The sequence below is a fragment of the Herpailurus yagouaroundi genome, unplaced genomic scaffold (genome assembly GCF_014898765.1).
Source record: "Herpailurus yagouaroundi ecotype Mexico unplaced genomic scaffold, PumYag 100, whole genome shotgun sequence".
Classification (NCBI taxonomy): domain Eukaryota; kingdom Metazoa; phylum Chordata; class Mammalia; order Carnivora; family Felidae; genus Herpailurus; species Herpailurus yagouaroundi.
Window position 1 is genome coordinate 39,280,547 of NW_024412391.1, and position 20,370 is coordinate 39,300,916.

The 20,370-nt window shown below is 39.2% G+C and overlaps 1 protein-coding gene across 3 annotated transcripts in view; it reads right to left on the reverse strand.

Annotated features, from left to right (window-relative positions):
* The window catches only part of AVL9 (AVL9 cell migration associated), a 71,396-nt gene that overhangs the window by 11,439 nt on the left and 39,587 nt on the right, over nucleotides 1–20,370 (reverse strand). For all 3 annotated transcript variants that reach the window (XR_005789276.1, XM_040472305.1, XM_040472306.1), the window contains exons 7-12: nucleotides 19,380–19,420; nucleotides 18,361–18,399; nucleotides 13,848–13,917; nucleotides 12,785–13,323; nucleotides 4,172–4,306; nucleotides 2,157–2,376 (exon numbers count right to left, since the gene is read on the reverse strand). Coding sequence is in view for 2 of the 3 variants with exons in the window: in XM_040472305.1 (XP_040328239.1) it covers nucleotides 2,157–2,376; nucleotides 4,172–4,306; nucleotides 12,785–13,323; nucleotides 13,848–13,917; nucleotides 18,361–18,399; nucleotides 19,380–19,420 (1,044 nt within the window). In the remaining variant the exon portion in view is untranslated. The remainder of the gene's footprint in view (nucleotides 1–2,156; nucleotides 2,377–4,171; nucleotides 4,307–12,784; nucleotides 13,324–13,847; nucleotides 13,918–18,360; nucleotides 18,400–19,379; nucleotides 19,421–20,370) is intronic.

Below are 20,370 nucleotides of genomic sequence, written 5' to 3' on the forward strand. Positions count from 1 at the left end.
GTTAGGAGGCATAGTATTATTTAACAAAAACTGTAGGCTGGACAGTAACTGTATTGATGTATACATATGGACTAGGCAATCAGAGCATCTTTCTGTCTTTTCAAATTGTTATTTTTCTATTAAAAAATTAGAATGAATACATGAATTGGTTTTTGAGTCACTTTTTTCTTCTTTGGACTTTATCACACTATTTGGTGAAACTCATTCCTTAGTTTCCAAGCATTTCACTGTTATTTTACTTAAAATAACAAAGGAATTTTCATATTTAATGTTGAAAACTTTTCAGTTCAAAAAAAATTTTTTTAATGTTTATTTTTGAGAGAGACAGACAGACAGACAGACAGACCCCGACCCAGAATCTGAAGCAGGCTCCAGGCTCTGAACTGTCAGCACAGAGCCCAACGCAGGGCTCGAACTCAGTCTGCGAAACCATGACCTGAACCAAAGTTGGACACTTAATCTTAACTGATGGAGCCACTCCAGGAGCCCCACGGCTTTTTCATTATCATGAGGAAGCTTTAAGAGAGCATTTGTTCTGCTTGGAAGAACACAAAACGTTTGGAGAATGGATTCGAATGGCTTTTTCTTCACATACTAATTATAAGTTGCTTGCTTTGAAAGTGAAACATGACTTTTGTGGCTGGGAAAAAGGAAGAGGATACACATGGCTCTAAATGCAAAATATACGGAACTTTTTTTAAGAATATATTCCTCAAACAGTTCACTAGGCTGAATCTCCTTTAACAGCAGCATGGGCCTGAGTCAGATTATTTGAGTTTAAATCACAGCTCAGTCTCTACCAGATGGATGAGCAACCTATTTAACCTTTCTGTGTCTCACTGCCTCCCTGTAAAAAGATGACAGGGTATGTACCTCCAGGACTGTTGTGAGGTTGAAATTAGTTAGTAGACACAAGGTGCTCAAAATAAAACAGGTCCCTGCACGTATGAAATGTTCCAAAAGAGAAAGAAAAAGAAAAAAAAAGGCCAGTTACTACTATTATTCAGCACTTACAGCTATCGGGGCAAATATGTTTAAAAAGTAAATTATTCATGAAGCTAACATGACTGGTGGAGACTGGGGTTTTCTTACTAGATTACTGAATGATTCTGAACTTGAGCATTTAGTCTTGGGTGTCTCAGCCGCTAAATCTGTAGAAGAGGCAGATATCTAAAAATATCTCAAATAAGGACAGAGTGTTCCTTTATAAATGAAGCACACACCTGGAGCCTGGGTTCCAAATGTCACACACACTTCATGAACAACTAACCTGAGAGGTGACAGTGGTGGGTTGATTACAACATCTACTGACAGGACAATGTGAATGTACTTAATGTTACCATGGAACTATGTACTTATACATGGCAAAGATGGTAAATTTTAGGTTATGTGTGTTGCACCACATTTTTAAAAACTTCCCCCAAACAGTGGTAGAGGTAATTGGAAAAAAAGGAAAAACAAAAGCTCAACACTCTTTTAACAACAACAAAAATCTACCAAATCTATGCTACATATCCATGGTGGTAGGTGACCATGTTGCAAAAGCTCGTTGCGGAGCTTCATTTGCTTTTTATAGATTTTCTTCTCTATGGGGAATGAGATGGTTTTAACACAGGAGTGAGTCTTTTACCTGCTCCACCCTAACCATTTAGTAGGAATAGTTCTGAGAATGTGAAATTGGAAGGCTTAATCATTGGGAATGTGATTTCCAGTGATTTCTACCTTTTATATTTCTCTTTTCTTCCTTCACAGATCTTAAAAACACGTAAGCAGTATTTATAAATAGCCCCCAGATCCTGACATGTCCTTCCTTCCATATGGCAGAGCACAAAGCAGCCACGTAAAAGTGATGAAGACCTGGATTTACCGTCTTGGAAAGTTTTGTTTTTTTTTTAAATAAAGAAAAGCTAAGTTTCAAAAACTATTTGAAACGTGATCCACTTTTGTAAAAGGATCACCACAAATACCACAAAGCTAAAACCCAAAACATATAAACAGAAAAAGGTCTGGGAGGATATAAAGTACTCAAAATGCTAAGAGAAGTTATCTCTGTATGAGGGAGTAACAGATAAGGTTTCAAAATGAAAATGTATTTCTTATGCAATTCAAAACCTCACAAAGATTACAAAAGGAAAAACTGGCTATGTGCTCCTTACCTAACTGCAGCGTGGCAGCCAGCAGCGCGTGGATGTAGACTGCAAACTGGGCTCGGATCCATTCATCACCTCCCTCCCAGCCTGTGCCATCCAGGAAGACGTCATCTCGGTTCTCCGTCACGTGCCTCACTAGGTAATCTGCGAACCTGAGGTCTGCGGTGGTTGGGTTAAGCAGCTTCCTGAGTTCCGGATCGTGGATCTGGATCAGAGCTTCTTCCACCTAGAGGGTACCCGGGTACAAGTCAGAGTCTGGCCATTCACACAGATATCCATGTAATACTTTAAAGAGTCACTACTGGGAAGCTGAAGCTGGAAATAAGAAAATACGAATAACAGCATTCTCAAAAAGTGAGGCTAAGAGGTTTTTACACTGAAGTTTTTTCTTTACTTCGAAAATCCTTATTTTATGGTTTTAGAAAACAGATACATTAATATTGGATTCTGAGTTACAAAAGTAACACATGTTGATTCTAAATATATTAGAAAATGGAAGTGTGTAGTAAAAATCACCTTTGTCACACAACCAGAAATAATTACAATTTGTAAGTACAGTTGCTAAAAATCCTTTGTTGAGTATACAGATACTTTGGAATATTCGTATAATGTAATATTGGAGATACAAAGAGATATATATAACTTACAGGCTAATTTTGAAATATAACAATAAATTACATAACTATGAACCCACCAACCAACTTCAGAACCAGAACGTAACCAGTAATATTGAAGCAACTCTGTCCTTCCATCTTTACCCTCTGCCTGGGGAGGTATGGACTTATTTTTTTTTCCCCTCAAAACTGGGACCCCCAAATTTTCATTTATCATACTATAAACATTTTCCCATGAAGCACGTTTTGGTACTTTGTATTAGATATTATATGGGGCACCTGGGTGGCTCAGTCAGTTAAGTGTCTGACTTGATTTCAGCTCAAGTCATAATCTCAGAGTCGTGAGATCCAGCCCTGGGTCGGGCTCTGTACTGGGCATAAAGCCTGCTCTCCCACTCTCTGCCCCACCCCACTCCTACTTTCTCTCAGACACAAAATAAACAAATATTTAAAAAAAGTTTTATTTTTAAAAAGGATGCCTAGGTGGCTCAGTCGGTTGAGCATCTGGCTTTGGCTCACGTCATGATATCGTGGTTCGGTTCGTAAGTTCGAGCCCCATGTCGGGCTCTGTGCTGACAGCTCAGAGCCTGGAGCCTGCTTTGAGTCTGTGTTCCCCTCGCTCATGCTCTGTCTCTCCCTCTCTCAAAAAAAAACATTAAAAAAAATTTTTTTAAAGTTTTATTTTTAAAACAATTTTTAAAGATTTTATGTTTACTTTTGAGAGAGAGAAAGGGAGAGAGGGAGGATGGGGGAGGGGCAGAGGAAGAGAATCCCAAGCAGGCTCTGTACTGCCAGCATAGAGCCCAATGTGGGGGCGCAAACTCACGAACCATGAGATCACGACCTGAGATGAGATCAGGAGTTGGACATCCAACCGAGTCACCCAGGCGCCCCCCCCCCCCAAAAAGTTTTATTAAAAAACAAAACAAAGTATAAAAATCCAGGCTGGGTGAAATTTTTAAAAATTACTTCAATTTAAAAAGTGAACACGTGATTTAAATTTCTCATATGTTGATGTCAAATATTTATCTGTAGCTACTTCCTCTTCATATCAGGAGCAAATTAAACAGGTTAGAAGTATTTAAATTATTTAAACAATAAACACATTTTAATTTTGATATTGTAGTGGGACCAGACTGCCTGGCTTGCAATCCTGGGTCACTCCCACTTACCAGCCATTTAATTTCCCTGCTCCTTATTTCCCAAATGTGTTAAGATCTGGACAGCATATTATATATCTCACAGATTGTTACGAGACTTAGATCACTTGATACACCCTAAGGTGTGTAGAATGCACGGGACAGCAATTTTTACCTTTATTAGTGTTATTCCCATGCTGTTAGAATTCCAGTTAACAAAGAAACAGGACCAGCAGCGTCAGGGACATGTACTCATATGCAAACCCACCTCCACAATGGCATCACTGAGGTGCTTCTGTTGTCGGAAGAGGATGTTAGTAGCCCCGGCAACAAATCCGCGAACGGTGACGTCAGAGAGAAGGTGGTGCTGCTGCAATGCCATATATGGCAGACACAGATATCCCTACGAGTTACAAGAATAATAGACCACATCAGAAAATAACGGGGCAGCCACCTGTTTTCAAGCTAAGACAGCCAACAGCAGGAAAGGAAACTCCCAAACTTGTCCTACTGCCATACCATCCCTAGCACAGTTGATCTCCTACTCACTACAGTACTTATTCCAGGGAACCCTCGGGTCTTGACTGCACAGAGTCCAGTTAGTCACTAACCTCTTCCATGTGTGCTGGTCTAACATGAAAATTGTCTTACTTGATCACTTTGTTCTCGGTTCAACTTAAAAGATTTCACGGTAACTAACGAACTGGACTTTTTCAGTTAGGAAATGAAATATTAAACCCATTAAAAAAGTATGTTGTTTAGTAGAAAGCTGTTAGTTCTTCCAGGAAAATTTGAAAACACATAACCAGTGACATACTGTTATGAGAACAGCAAAGCACTGCATATGGCATTTGTTTACTTGCCCTATTGTTAAAAATCATGCAAAAATATTTCAAGTATTTGCTACATGTTTAAAGCAAAGAAAAAAAAAGACACTCGCAGTAGTTATATATTTAACTTCTGTTTGAACTGGTATTTGAAAATACTGCCCCGAAAATTACAGTCGAATTGCAAACCACAGCAGGCCGTTAAGTGTACAGAAGGCAGCATATTTCATGAGAAATAAAGCTGTTAACACTGCAATGATGCAATGAAGGAGGATATGGCATTTCTGTTGGAAGACTATCAATCAAAATAGATATCCAACAAGTGGCACAATTTGTGTAATGACGCCAGGAGGGCAGAATTGTTGAACCCCTGAACTTGTTTTGACTCTCAAGTCCTGTGACAGTTTTACTTTTTTTTTTTTTTTTACTTCTCATCACTTTTTTTTTTTTTTAAACAAACATGGAACTAGAGAGCATTCTCTGGATGATGTCTTATTTCTGAACTTGTTTTGAATGTCAAGTCCTGTGACAGTTTTACTTTTTTTTTTTTTTTTTACTTCTCATCACTTTTTTTTTTTAAACAAACACGGAACTAGAGAGCATTCTCTGGATGATGTCTTATTTTTGAGGGCAGGAGACATCTCTTTTGCTACTTCATGTTCTTCACTGTGTCCTGCGATGTGCTTTGTACCTAACAGGTTGTTGTTAAATATCTTAATGTGGGAGAGAACACTTCCAAAAGTTGGAATATAGGTCCAGTAACCTACTTTTATTCTTTTTCTTCACAGTATCTTCCTCCATTTAATAAAATGCTGACCAATAGAAACAGCAGAAATAACCCATTTATGCATTAGAGATACTCAGTACAGCACTTCTCAACCCATGCCCCTCTTGGGACTAAAGGCCGGAAAGACCCCTGTTCCTCATTCAGAATCACTCAGCTGGTAAGGCTCAGGGTTCATGCTTTACTTTGTGAGCTCTGTATTTAAAAACAGACTCCCCCTGATCCCAAGTACCTGTTTCTAAACATAAACATTACAATATTGAAAGCTCCCTATGTATTACACCAGCATGAAAACAAAGAAGTAGGTTTTAAAAAATCAATAGTTCAGGGGCGCCTGGGTGGCTCAGTTGGTTGAGTATCCAACTTCGGCTCAGGTCACGATCTCGCAGTTGACGAGTTCGAGCCCCGCGTCGGGCTCTGTGATGACAGCTCAGAGCCTGGAGCCTGCTTCGATCCTGTGTTTCCCTCTCTCTGCCCTCCCCCACTCATGCTGTGTCTCTGTCTCAAAAATAAACATTAAAAAAATATTTTTAAAAATCAAGAGTTCAAAGCTTTTAGAAATATTAAAAAATTACATTCCTTAAAAAACTACATGTATGCTTGACCAGCATTCTACTTCTTATATTATCCTACAGATACACCTGCTCATATGTGAGATTTGTGAAGAGTTATTTATTGCAGCCTTGTTTTTTATAGCAGCAAAAGATTTGAATCCTAACCATTCATGGGCAGGGAACTGAATAAACCATTTGTCTATACAATGGAACATCCTGCACTGATAAAGGATGCAAGTCACTTCCAAGGAATAGTTGGTGAAAAAATATAAAAATGGGGTATAGGGGCATGTGGGTGGCTCAGGTGGTTGAGCATCCGACTCAGGTAATGATCCCAGGGTTGTGAGATTAAGCCCTGTGTCAGGGCTCTGAGCTGAATGTGTGGCCTGAGATTCTCTCTCTCTCTCTCTCTAAAATTAAAAAAAAAAAAGGGGGGGTATCGTCTGGTACCATTTGTGTAAAAAAGGAGGGGAAAATATCTACACACTTATGTATATATAATATACCCCCAGAGAAAACAGAAGACTAATAATGCTGGTTACCACTGTAGCCATGCTTTGGAATCTTCCGAATACTGAACCATGTGAAAGTATTACATATTTATAAAATTAATTAAAATAGTTCAAAATAGTCTTAAAATTGTGTCACAGTTGCTTTTAATAAATGATCTATTTTTCCCTAAATCTTTTAGAGCTCCTTATTGTACGGTGATAACAAGAGCACAAATCCTTTCACATAAAGCAGCCTCCATACCCAAGCCCCCTCCTGGCTTTTCACTTTTCTAGGGTACTTTAATTTCCATATTTGGAGCTATAGAATAGTAAAAACAAAAATCCAGGGGCACCTGGGTGGCTCAGCCGGTTAAGCGCCGGGCTTCAGCTCAGGTCATGATCCCAACAGCTTAGAGCCTGAAGGCTGCTTCAGATTCTGTCTCCCTCTCTCTCTGCCCCTCCCCCACTCACGCTCTCTCTCAAAAATAAACATTAAAAAAAAAAATTCAAACAGTATTTGCACACCCATGTTCATAGCAGCATTATTCACAATAGCCAAAGCATGGGAGCAACTCAAATGTCCATTGACAGATGAACAGATAAAGTATGATATATGCATACAATGGAGTACTTTTCAGCCTGAAAGGACAGAAATTGTGACGTATGTTACAGCATGGATGAACCTTGAGAATATTAAGTCAAACAGGCCAGTCACAAAAACATAAATAATGTATGATTCATTTAGAGTAGTTAAAATCAGGGGCGCCTGGGTGGTTCAGTCGGTTGAGCCGCCGACTTCAGCTCAGGTCATGATCTCGCAGTCCATGAGTTCGAGCCCCGTGTCGGGCTCTGTGCTGACAGCTCAGAGCCTGGAGCCTGTTTCAGATTCTGTGTCTCCCTCTCTCTGACCCTCCCCCGTTCATGCTCTGTCTCTCTCTGTCTCAAAAATAAATAAATGTTAAAAAAAAAAAAAATTAGAGTAGTTAAAATCATAGGAACAGAAAGGGTGGTTGCCCAGGGCCAGGGGTAGGGGGTAGGGGTAATGGGAGGTTATGGTTTAATGGGTATAGAGTTTCAGTTCAAGATGAGAAAGTTCTGGAGATCAATAGCACAAGGATGTGAATGTAACTTAACATTACTAAATTGTATGCTTAAAAATGCTTAAAAAAACAGATAAATACATATACGTATATACATATGCACACATATATATGTATATGTATGTATTATATATTTTAACACAATTAAGAGCCAGACAAAACCCCTACATCTCTGCTTGGTAAATCTAGCAGAACTGTCATGAGCTAATAATCCATGAGCTAATAATCTGAGCTGAAAAAGCAGTGTGTCTTCTCTCTTGTGACTTAGAAAGTGCTACAGTATGATCAAGACTGTATGCCATCTTCTCACCTCTCCTTTGGTCAGGGATGATAAACATGTTCATGAATTGGAAGCCTCCCTGGTATAGGGATGTCCATTCTCTCCACAACTTATCTAGAGTTTGAAGATAATCCTAAAATTAATGTGGAAATACAAAGGACTAAGAAACACTTGAAGAACAATAATAAGAGGGGGAGAGCCTTTTCTCTGCCTGATAGGATATACGTACAGTGTGGGACCACCCCGGGGATAAATATACCAATGGAAGAATAAGAGTCCAGAAAGACTCCTTCCTCAAACATACACAAACTAATTCCAGTTAATAATAACCAAATTGTGCAAGGCAACACTATACAGCCTAAAATTTTTTTTATTATGTTTATTTATTTTGAGAGAGCGAGCGAGCGAGTGCGAGTTGGGGAGGGACAGAGAGAGAGAGGGAGACACAGAATCTGAAGTAGGCTCCAGGCTCTGACCTATCGTGCTGAACCCGACACCGGGCTTGAACTCACGAGTGTGAGATCATGACCTGAGCCGAAGTCAGACACTCAATTGACTGAGCCACCCAGGTGCCCCAAAACTACAGAGGTTTGAAAGATAACCCAGGAAACTGTCTTCATGACCTCGAGGTGGGGCTGGGTGGGGGATGCTTAAATAAAATTCCCAAGGCACTAACCACAAAGTAAAAAAAATGATGAACAGAAAAGGTATTTAGAATATATTAAGTCCCACAAATCAGTGACAAGGAAAAGTTTTTAGTTTTTTAAAAATGTTTTTATTTATTTTTGAGAGAGAGCGTGAGCATGAAGGTGGGAGGAGCAAAGAGAAAGGGGGACACAGATCTGAAGCAGGCTGCAGGCTCTGAGCTGTCAGCACAGAGCCCGATGCGGGGCTTGAACCCATGAACCTCGAAATCACGACCTAAGCCAAAGTTGGACGCTTAACTAACTGAGCCACTCAGGTGCCCCAAGGACAAGTTTTGAACACATACCACAAAGGATATGGAAAGATGCTCAGCCTCAAAAGTAATTACTGAAAAAAATGCAAACCAAGAGACACAAGATACTATCAGGTTGGCTAAGTGTTAGACTAAATATTAAAAAGGCTGGCAATACCAAGTGTTGGTGAGAATGCAGAGCAATGGGAACTCACACCCTGCCTTGGGAATGGAGGACATTGCCACAACCACTTTAGCAAACAATTTGGAATTCTTCTAGTAAAGCTGAGGGCACCCATTCCACATAATCCAATATTCTTTCTTTTAAGTACTGAATGCTACAGAAACTCTGGCATGTGTCTGTCTAGCAAGACTCCTGAGTAAGATTTTCATAGCAGCATTACTTATAGTAACCAGAAACTGGCAACAATGCAGATGTCCATCCACACATCTGATTAGTTGCAGAATAGCTGAAAATGGAAAACTACATAGAAATAACAACATGCAATGTCAGGCAAAAACACGGATGAAACTAAAAACAAGGTCAAGAGGAAAAAAAAGTATGGTTCCACTTACTTAAATAAAAAATCATAAACATGCATCCAGGACTTTTTGGCTAGCCAATCAAGGTATTTGTAGATTCCCTAAATTTGAAAATGACAAGCAGGGTGCCTGGGTGGCTCAGTCGGTTGAGTGTCCGACTCTGAACTTCAGCTCAGGTCAAGATCCCAGAGTCGTGGGATTGAGCCCCATGTCGGGCTCTGCGGCGAGCGTGGAGCCTGCTTAAGAGCCTTTCTCTTTCTCTCTCTCCTTCCCTCTGCCCCTCTGCTCTGCTCACACATGCTCTCTAAAATGAATGAATGAATGTATGGATGAATAATGAAAGAAGAAAAGAAAGAAAGAGAAAGAGAAAGAAAATGACAAGCTGCAAGCAAGCAAACCAAATATAAGCTCAGAAGCAATAATTAAAGGAGGTTAATACATGTAGCAAAAAAAAAAAATCTAGTTTTCAACTATGTATGTTTTTAACTTTTTCATAAGTTTATCATTTTACTAAAAAAGTTAACATAAATTAGGAATTCAAAATCAAGTGATCTTCTGATGGAGGCATTATTTTAAAAACCAAGGGTACCAAATAGATATAATTTAAAAACCTAAGTAACTGATCTCTTAAAAAAGGCACAAAAGTCTCAAAAAGAATTTAATGGCTGCCTAAAATTATCTTCCCTATCTCTTAGATACTAAAAATAAAAATCCCTTTTATTCAATTAGAGTTGCCTCAATTGAGGGGACTTTTCATCAGAGTTCCATTTATGGAAAAACCTAATTTTTACCAAATAATAAATATTATCTCATAGCTGGAAAAGAGGAGGCAGAAGTGGACTCATGACACTAAAACAAGTGGGAACCCTAACTCCCAGGGCCCCAGGCCTTCGGGCTGCCTCTAACCCTAACTGCTTTGTTCCAGTATGTAGACAATTCTAGTACTCTTTGAATAGTAAGGTAGGAAGATTTAAAATCAGGGAAAGACATAAAAACCCTCAGGATGGTCTTCCACATCTGAAAATACTACCCCAACTTCTTTAGCTTTTTTCCATTTCTCTCATTCTCCTTCAACTTTTCTCTGGTTCTAAAGTGGTCTAGTCCAGCAGAGTGTATATATGATACACAGAATGCTCTAATTTTCCTCCTCCTTCTTTGGTTCCCCTCATTCTTTCCCTTCACCTTATGGGTACTGTACCCAAACACTGCCTCTAATTCCATCTTCTCTCCCTCAGCACCCAGGTTTCTTCTCTACACTTCAGAAATCAACTCTCCGGACAGGTTCAAGAATATTTTAGCATCTGGGATAGATGGCAGTGATTCAGTAAGCGTCATTTCTGAGAGTGACATGAAAGGCATCATTCTCCAGCAATTTCAAGTACCAGAGAGAAGACTAGAAACCTGGAGAGCTGAGGAATCTCTTCCAGACATAAATGTTTTATTATGTAGAAATTTGTTTCTATTTATTCATATGCTAACTGAGTCAGGGGACTAGTCAGCTTATTATTCTCTTCAAGGCTCAATATCCTGGGATGCCTAGGTGGCTCAGTCGGTTAAACTGCCGACTTCGGCTCAGGTCATGATCTCGCGGTCCGTGAGTTCGAGCCCCACGTGGGGCTCTGTGCTGACAGCTCAGAGCCTGAAGCCTGTTTCAGATTCTGTGTCTCCCGCTCTCTGACCCTCCCCCGTTCATGCTCTGTCTCTCTCTGTCTCAAAAATAAATAAACATTAAAAAAAAAAAAAAAAGCTCAATATCCTACCTTCAGGAATATTCTGCAAGCTTCTCTCTGGCTATTTTTAAAATCACTTTTAAGAACTTTGGCTAACCTAATTCCTCCTGTATAAATCTTTCATAATCTTCAAGAGAAAAAAAAAAGCCTAAACACAATTCACTTTTAAGAATATTTTGTGCTGGGGCGCCTGGGTGGCGCAGTCGGTTAAGCGTCCGACTTCAGCCAGGTCACGATCTCGCGGTCCGGGAGTTCGAGCCCTGCGTCGGGCTCTGGGCTGATGGCTCAGAGCCTGGAGCCTGTTTCCGATTCTGTGTCTCCCTCTCTCTCTGTCCCTCCCCCGTTCATGCTCTCTCTCTGTCCCAAAAATAAATAAACGTTGAAAAAAAAATTAAAAAAAAAAAAAAAAAAAAAAAAAGAATATTTCACACTCCAAAGTTACTGACATGAAAGAAATCAGCATTTGCATTTACAATTGTGATTAAATGACAAATTAATCAATGCATAATAAAACATAAAACCAAAAAGAAAAATGATTTACCAGCATGATAGCAGTAAGCCCATCATACATTCAGTATTGGTATAATGCACACCAACAGAATATTCTGCCAAACATGGTTTATTGACAGCCCACAAAATATATGTTTATTTTGCTTTAATTCAGCAACCTCATGGACAAAAACAAAATCCCTCCCCAGTTAATCACCCTCTTGACATCTCCACAATGATAAAAATTGGAGGGTCAGTGGGTAACGCGGCCACGTGAAGGCTTCAAAAATATAGGCAGTTCTCACACCCACATGTGAGTTCAGAAAACCCACAACTGGTGGCTACTGACCTATACCTAGTAGAGTGAGAACCCTGAGTTTTCTCCCCAGGTTCCTAAATCCCAGCTTTAAGAAACTGTGCATTATGGGATGCCTGGGTGGCTCAGTCGGTTAAGAGTCCGACTTTGGCTCAGGTCATGATCTCACGGTCCGTGGGTTCGGGCCCCGCGTTGGGCTCTGTGCTGATAGCTCAGAGCCTGGAGCCTGTTTCAGATTCTGTGTCTCCCTCTTTCTCTGACCCTCCCCTGTTCATGCTCTCTGTCTCAAAAATAAATAAATGTTAAAAAAAAGATTAAAAAAAAAAAAAGAAACTGTGCATTAGTTTGATCATAAAATCAATTAAAGTAACTTCAGAATCCCCTAGCAGGCCACAAAATGAACAAAGCATTTCCCATTATCTATGCAGCATTACTGACGCAGGGCAAATACTTATTTGTAAAGTTGGAGAAACCCAGGAAGAATTCATCCTAGAGGAAGAAATACATGTTCAAATCAATGCTACCCATCTTCCTTTTCCACATAAAATTTTACTTCATGCATAAAGGATGCTATTTGGAGAAAATCAAAAAATTTGCTGTAGTTACTAGAAAGGTGTATCTTGCAAGACACATGGATAGAAGAACTTAGAACCTAGTATGGTTCCTGGCATATGTGACGCTATGGTCAGAGACAACCACAGCACTATACATATGTATCTTACGGTTTTCAAGGAAAGTTTTCAGACCTGAAAATATGTTCAATACTGTAAGTTAAATTCCAAAAGGTTGTCAGTTTCTTTAAGGGCCTCAATAAGGAACACAAGCTTTACCTTTGTGAAGATGGCCAGGGGCATGCCATACTGGTCCTCTTCCAAACCAGAAATTAGCCCTGGTATCAGGACCACCTGGCCTGTATTAGCTTGAGGTTGTACAGTAATTGGAGGACTGTCTGAGGGCACAGACTCCTTTGGAAATGAGTTTGTCTGTTCTGACCCCGCCTGTTCCTTTTCTTTCAAGGTGGGGTCCTCCAAGACACTAGGATCCAAGGTCTCCCAGTCACTTTCTGAAGATTCTGGAGATGGGCGAGAAGGAGGTTTCAAATATTGACCGGTATCATTGGGTTCCTGTCCTTTGCTGCTGTCCTCTTCTGCTTGGAGCAAAGGTTCTTCAGTCTTGATGCCAGCATCTCCTCCATGGTTCCCTGTCATGATTTTCTTAACAGTTCCTGAGTTGGTATTTAAAATTTCAGGAGCGGACATAGAAACCAAATCATCTGCAGATGGATTACTTTCATGAGGCCCAGCATCTTCAGACATACTCTTTCGGGGTCTGTATTGAGAACAGTCACTGAGACCATGTTCAATCATGCCTACAACACACAATATTGGAGAACATCTAGGCTTACAATAAGGTGGGAGAAAATAAGAGTTGCATATTCCATTTTAATTAGAACTAGAACTCTCCTATAAAAATTTTATTATGTTTGCACATATTTTAATTAAAGGAAAAAAAAAAAGACAAGAAAAATCTTGTACAAAAGAGAGAAACTCAGGGGTGCCCGGGTAGCTCAGTTGGTTGGATGGCCAACTTTTTATTTTAGCTCAGGTAATGATCTCGTAGTTCGTGAGTCTGAGCCCCACACTGGGTTCTGTGCTGACAGGACTGTAGATCCTGCATGGGATGTGTCTCCTCTCTGCCCCTCCCCTGCTTGTGCTCCCTCTCTCTTTTAAAAATAAACTTAAAAAACAAAAAAATAAAAGAGAGAAACCCACTGCCAAAAGAAAACCATGTTAAAATAGAAATATTTTCCCTAACAAGTTTATCCTTGAAACATTTTTATCATTGAAAGTTCCAGTACAAGTTAAATAAAGAGTAGATACTGTATCCTCTTACCTGGAAAAAGGGATAACACAGTCATCAGGGCACCCACCAATTTATTCACTGGAGAAATATAAAAGAGAACCTGAAATGGATTCAATCAAAATTAAATTAGAAAATCCTGGGTCTACAATATCAAAACAAAAAAGGTAGAGGGGAGTACAGAAGGGAAGATTCTTTACAGAAGAGTAACACCTAATAAATAAAACATTAATGAAAGAATCAAAAAAAATCACCAAGCATCCATCATGATTCAGTTAAAAATTACCAGTGGGAGCTAAAACTATTGTGAAAGGTTGTTGGGCAAGGGGCTCTTCACATAGCTTCAAATTTATCATCCCACAGATTAGCTATTAGTTGTAAATAGAAACACATGTACCTCACTATGAAGAAATCTGGCAACTACCACCTTAATCAAATGATTAAATTTCACATCACCAGTGATAGTACCAACAGTTATGAGCCTCCTGGTGTGATAACTCTGTGGAGGACACACCACCAGTTGTACAGTATTCTCGCCCAAAAAAGTTTAAGCTGCAACTAGCCACAAGAAAATAATCAGGCAAATATAATCTTAAACTTTAGCCTGGATTTAAGTGTTTGTTTATTTTTGAGAGAGAGAGTGCAAGCAGGGGAGGGGCAAACAGAGAGGGAGAGAATCCCAAGCACACTATGTGCTGTCAGTGCAGAGCCTGACGCAGGGTTTGACCTCATGAACCGTGAGATCAATGACCTGAGCCTAAATCAAGAGTCTGATACTTAACCAACTGAGCCACCCAGGTGCCCCTAGTCTGGATTCTTTGGGGAAAAACAAAAACAACAGCAAGGTGGTACAGCTGTTAGAGATTAAAGAGGACTACCATGCAGTACATGATTCTTAGTCCCCAAAGTGGAAACAGCAACTAGTTTATAGGACATTATTACAACAACTCAAGAATTTGAAAAATGGACTGATTCGATGTCATTTATTGCATCAATGTTACAATTTCTTGAACGTGAAAATGGTATCTTATATGGGAATACACTTAGTCTTAAGAAAGAAATATATCCTAACGTATTTAGGGGTAAAGTACCATGATCTTAAAATTAGGATTCAGGGGGAAAAAATGAACATATATAAAGCAATATAATGCAAAAGTGGCAAAATGTTAACAAATGGTAAATGCAGATCAAGGGTATAAAAGTTCATTACAGGATTCTATCAACCTTTCTGCAGGTTTGACATTTTTCAGAATAAAAACTGAGAAAAAAATCACGAACAGGATTAGACATTGCATGAAATGTAACAATGGTCATCATTAAATTGGTTGGGAAAAAAAACAAGCAAAGATTTGCTTAGGTGAGTTTTTTTCCCCATTATAAACAAATTATTTAGTGACACTCAAGTGCTATCTGACAGAGCACAGTACCCCCAATTGTCTATGTTTTCCTTACAGAGTAATCTTGAGTGCTTTGCAAGTATGGAGAAACCAAATGTTGCATTAAAGGGCAGCCTTATTTCATCAAATCAATATGAAAAGAGCGTACCTGTGATTTGCCACATTACACAAAGATACATGATCATAAATGCCACTGCATGTAACTAGTTTAAGTTCTATTTTGCAAGATTGTTGTTTCAGATACGTGTATCTATATGTGCTCTGGGTTGCAATGTAAAGCATTTTTTATTATGAATACCAAAGTTTGAAACCTACAACTCAACAAAAAACCCACAACCTGATCAAAAAATGGGCAAAGGACTTAAACAGACTTCAAGGAAGTCATACAAATGACCAATAAGCACATGAAAAGGTGGTCAACATTACTAACCATTAGGGAATGCAAATTAAACCCAGGAGATACTACCTCATACCTATTAGAATGGCTACTATCAAAAAACTAAAAAACAGCAAATGTTGGTAAACATGTAGAGACACTGGAACCCCTGTGCATTATTGGCAGGAATGTAAAATGGTGCAGCCACTATGGAAAACAGTATGGTGGTTCAACAAAAGAATTAAAAATAGAATACCGTCTGGTCCAGCAATACGACTTCTGGGTATATACACAAAACAACTGGAAGCAAGGTGTTGAAGAGATGTACACATACCATTCATGAGAGTCAGAAGGTGGAAGCAACCCAAATGTCCATCAAAGGACGAAGGGAGAAACAAAATGTGGTATGTACAACAGATATTATTCAGCCTTAAAAAGGAAGGAAATTCTGACACATGGATCAGCCTTGAGGACATTATGCTTAGTAAAATAAGCCAGTCGCAAAAAGACATACTGAATGATTTCACTTATATAAGAACTTAGTGTAGCCAAATTCATAGAAACCATAAGTCAGGGTCAGTGGGAATAAGAAAATGGGAAGTTATTTAAGGGACACAGTTTTAGTTTTGCACAATAAAGAGTTTGTGAGTGGATGATGATGATAGCACAACAATGTGAAGGTATGTAATGCCACTCAACTATACACTTGAAAATGGTTAAGATGGTAAATTATATGTTACGTGTATTTTACAACAATTAAAAATTTGGTTAAGAAGTTAAAAACATTGTTGGGGTACCAATTGAGCCACCCAGGCTCTCCAGGAATAAATACTTTTAAGGTAACCATACTAGACTAAACCATACCAGCCATAAATGGCTGACTTTCAACAACTGTTCCACCCCTACTCTGCTTAGCACAGTAATATGGTATATAAAACTGGCCCCAGAGGTCCCTGAGTGGCTTAGCTGGTTAAGCATCCAACTATTTATTTTTGGCTCAGGTAATGATCTCCCCGTTTGTGAGATCTAGCCCCATGTCGGGCTCTGCACTGACAGCGAGGAGTCTGCTTGGGATTCTCTCTCCCTCTCTCTCTGCCCCACCCCCACTCAGGCTTGTGTGTGCTTGCCTCTCTCAAAATAAATAAGTAAACTTAACACAATAACAAAAAACTGGCCCCAGATCCAAGGGTGGCTCCTGATTAGTCTCAACCAGAGGTGAAGCCAACGCTTTTTTTTTTTTAATGTTTATTTTTGACAGAGAGAGACAGAGCATGAGTGGGGGAGGGGCAGAAAGAGAGGGAGACACAGAATCTGAAGCAGGTTCCATGCTCCATGCTGCCAGCACAGAGCCCAACGCGGGGCTGGAACTCACAGACCATGAGATCTTGACCTGAGCCAAAGTCGGAAGCTCAACCTACTGAGCCACCCAGGCGCCCCGAAGCCAATGTTTTCTATAAAGGGTTATAAATAGTAACAATTCTTCCTTTGTAGGCAATATATATAGTCTCTGTCACAACAATTCAACTCTGCCACTGTAGTGCAAAAATACCCTTAGTGATAAGTAGATGAATGAGTATAACTGTGTTCCAATAAAACTTTATTTATAAAAACAGGGGTGGGCCAGATTTGGTAGAACCTTGGTTTGTAGAACCTTGGTCTAAAATCATAGCAATCCCATCTCTTTGTACCAGAGAGTGGTGTGGACCCCAAGTTAAAACCAATCAGTATATGTACTTCTCTGGCAACAGTTTTTTATTCATTCTAGGCACATGGCCTCATGGGTCTAAACAAACTGGAAGGAAGATTCTTTTTAATGGTTTGGGAATAGGTATAGACCAGTTATCTGGCAATTAACTGGCAGTTAACCTACACTACAAGGGAAACCAGGCTCAGGATAAAGCTAGCACTGCAGACTGTAAAGCAAAGAGATGGAAAAAAATCTAGGTACTTAATTATACTGTAGAACCATTTAATCAACCAGTCCTGAAGTCTGCCGTAAGCCAATACATATCCGTATTATTTAAGTCAGTTTAAAAAACAATTTTTTTAATGTTTATTTATTTTTGACAGAGAGACATAGCATTAGTGGGGGAGGGGCAGAGAGAGAGGGAGACACAGAATCCAAAGCAGACTCCAGGCTCTGAGCTGTCAGCAGAGCCCGACGCAGGGCTCAATCTCACAAACCTCAAGATCATGACCTGAGCCAAAGTCAAGATGCTTAACCAATTGAGCCACCCAAGCGCCCCTAAGTCAGTTTAAATTGTTATTTATTTATTTATTTATTTATTTATTTATTTATTTTTTACATTTATTTATTCTTCAGAGACAGAGTGAGACAAAGTTGAGAGTTGGGGAGAGTCAGAGAGGGAGGGAGACACAGGATTGGAAGCAGGCTCCAGGCTTCAAGCTGTCAGCACAGAGCCCGACGTGGGGCTCAAACTCACAAACGTCGGGCTCAAACTCACAAACTGTGAGATCATAACCTGAGCCGAAGTCGGACACTCAACTGACTGAGCCACCCAGGAACCCCTAAATTGGACTTTTATGTTCCCTGTAGTCAAAACTATTCTGATAACTGGTTACTGTCAAATTGTCCCCAGAAAAGACTACACAAATTTATACTTCTATGGTAGTGAATAATAGGTGCTTCAGTATACCACAATTTGATAGACAAAAAAAGTCTTAATTTATAATTCACAATTAGGTTTTAAGTTTATATAGTAAGAAATGTCAATAATGTCAATGTTAAATATTTCATTCCTTCAAATCTCACCTTTTTTTCAAGAAGAATTAGTTTAAACAGGATTAAGACCTAAAGAAAAAAAAATACTATATTAAAATAAACTCATGCTTATTTCCTTTTTCCCTTCCTCAAACATAACCATAGATCATTTAATCAATAATATTAACTATAATGCTTAAAAATACACTGGAAATTATTAACTTATGCTGAAAAATAAAAAATTATGTGTCTTCTAAAAAATGTGAGAACCCCTTAAATCTCTAACAAATTGTGCTTTTTGGAAAATTATGCATTTCTGCTTGAAATATTTGCAAGCTCCTTAAAGGGCAGGGACTATTCATTTATTTCTGGATGTCCAGGGCATTCACATAGCAGATACTCAATAAGTGTTCGTTAAATGAATAATCAATGTGTATATGTCCCAGTCAGCATATACTTTAATAATAAAGATCAGATAAGTATAGATATTTTAAGGGAAAATGTTTCACTATGAGTAACATATAAAGTGTTCTGCAAGATTAAAACAGGGTTCTTTCTGCTCTAACTTCATGATATCTGAAATTACAAAGGCAACAGAAAAAAGTATCCTCTCCTGCATAGAAATAGACAGTATTCCTATACAGTACTTTAAAAACTTTCTATCAGGGGCGCCTGGGTGGCTCAGTCGGTTAAGCGGCCGACTTCGGCTCAGGTCATGATCTCACGGTCTGTGAGTTCGAGCCCCGCGTCGGGCTCTGTGCTGACAGCTCAGAGCCTGGAGCCTGTTTCAGATTCTGTGTCTCCCTCTCTCTGACCCTCCCCCGTTCATGCTCTGTCTCTCTCTGTCTCAAAAATAAACGTTAAAAAAAAAAAAAAAAAAAAAAAAAAAAACTTTCTATCAGATAAGCACTAACACTACCAACACTTTCAACTTTTATCCTTATGAGTACTGTCTTAGAAGAACTAAAACCTAGTATGCCACAATCTCCATTTGACCTTGTAGCACATGGAATTTACTAAGTTAAATGAATACAACTTTAATACATCATAAGTTAAATAAGGTATCATACCTTATGTCGAAAATGAAGCACAAGATCTCGAGGAGACAGACCTACAATGTTAACAAGAAAGCTAATCTGTGATGACAACATATGGGTTTTGTTAAAGAAAGATTTTTCCCCATCAAAAGAAAGGCGGGTAAAAAACAGGAATGGTAAGAATATGCAAATATTAAAATACTTATGTAATATTCCATTATGTACACATATACTCAGGATTTAATCAAACAACTGGGGCACCTGGGTGGCTCAGTGAGTTAAATGTTGGACTCTTGATTTCAGCTCAGGTTATGATCTCATGGTTCATGAGGCTGAGCCCCGTGTCAGGTTCCGCACTGGAATTCTCACTCTCCCTCTCTGTCCTTCCCCAACACACATGCTCATGTGTGTGCGCTCTCCCCCACCTCAAAATAAAAAACCCCAAAACCAAAAAACAAAGAATTTCTCAAATAACTATTAACAGTCAAACACAGCATGGTCGAATGGAACTTTTTACAATGATGGAAATGTTCTACATCTGTGCTGTCCAATACAGTAGCCACATGTGGCCAATGAACATTTGAAATGCAGCCAAGTTGGGGTGTCTGGGTGGCTCCATCAGTTAAGTGTCCAACTTTTGGTTTCGGCTCAGGTCATGATCTTCAGGTTCATGAGTGCGAGCCTGGCACTGTCATTGCAGAGTTTGCCTGGGATTCTCTCTCCCTCTCTCTGCCCCTCCCCTACTTGCACACAGGTGCTCTCTCTAAAAATAAATTAAAAAAAAAAAGAAATGTATCAAGTGTACTGACAGACTGACTTTTTAACTTTATTTAACTTTTACTAATTCTAATCTAAATGTAAATAGTCACATGAGGCTAATGGCTACTGCTCTGGGCAATGCAGCTCTACTGTTTTCTCCCCATTCTACAAGTATCTTACAAATCATACAAGTTTAGATATTACAAAGCTTATACTACAGTGGCAATCATTTAAATATGGTTTTTGTTCGCCACACTCCATGGCT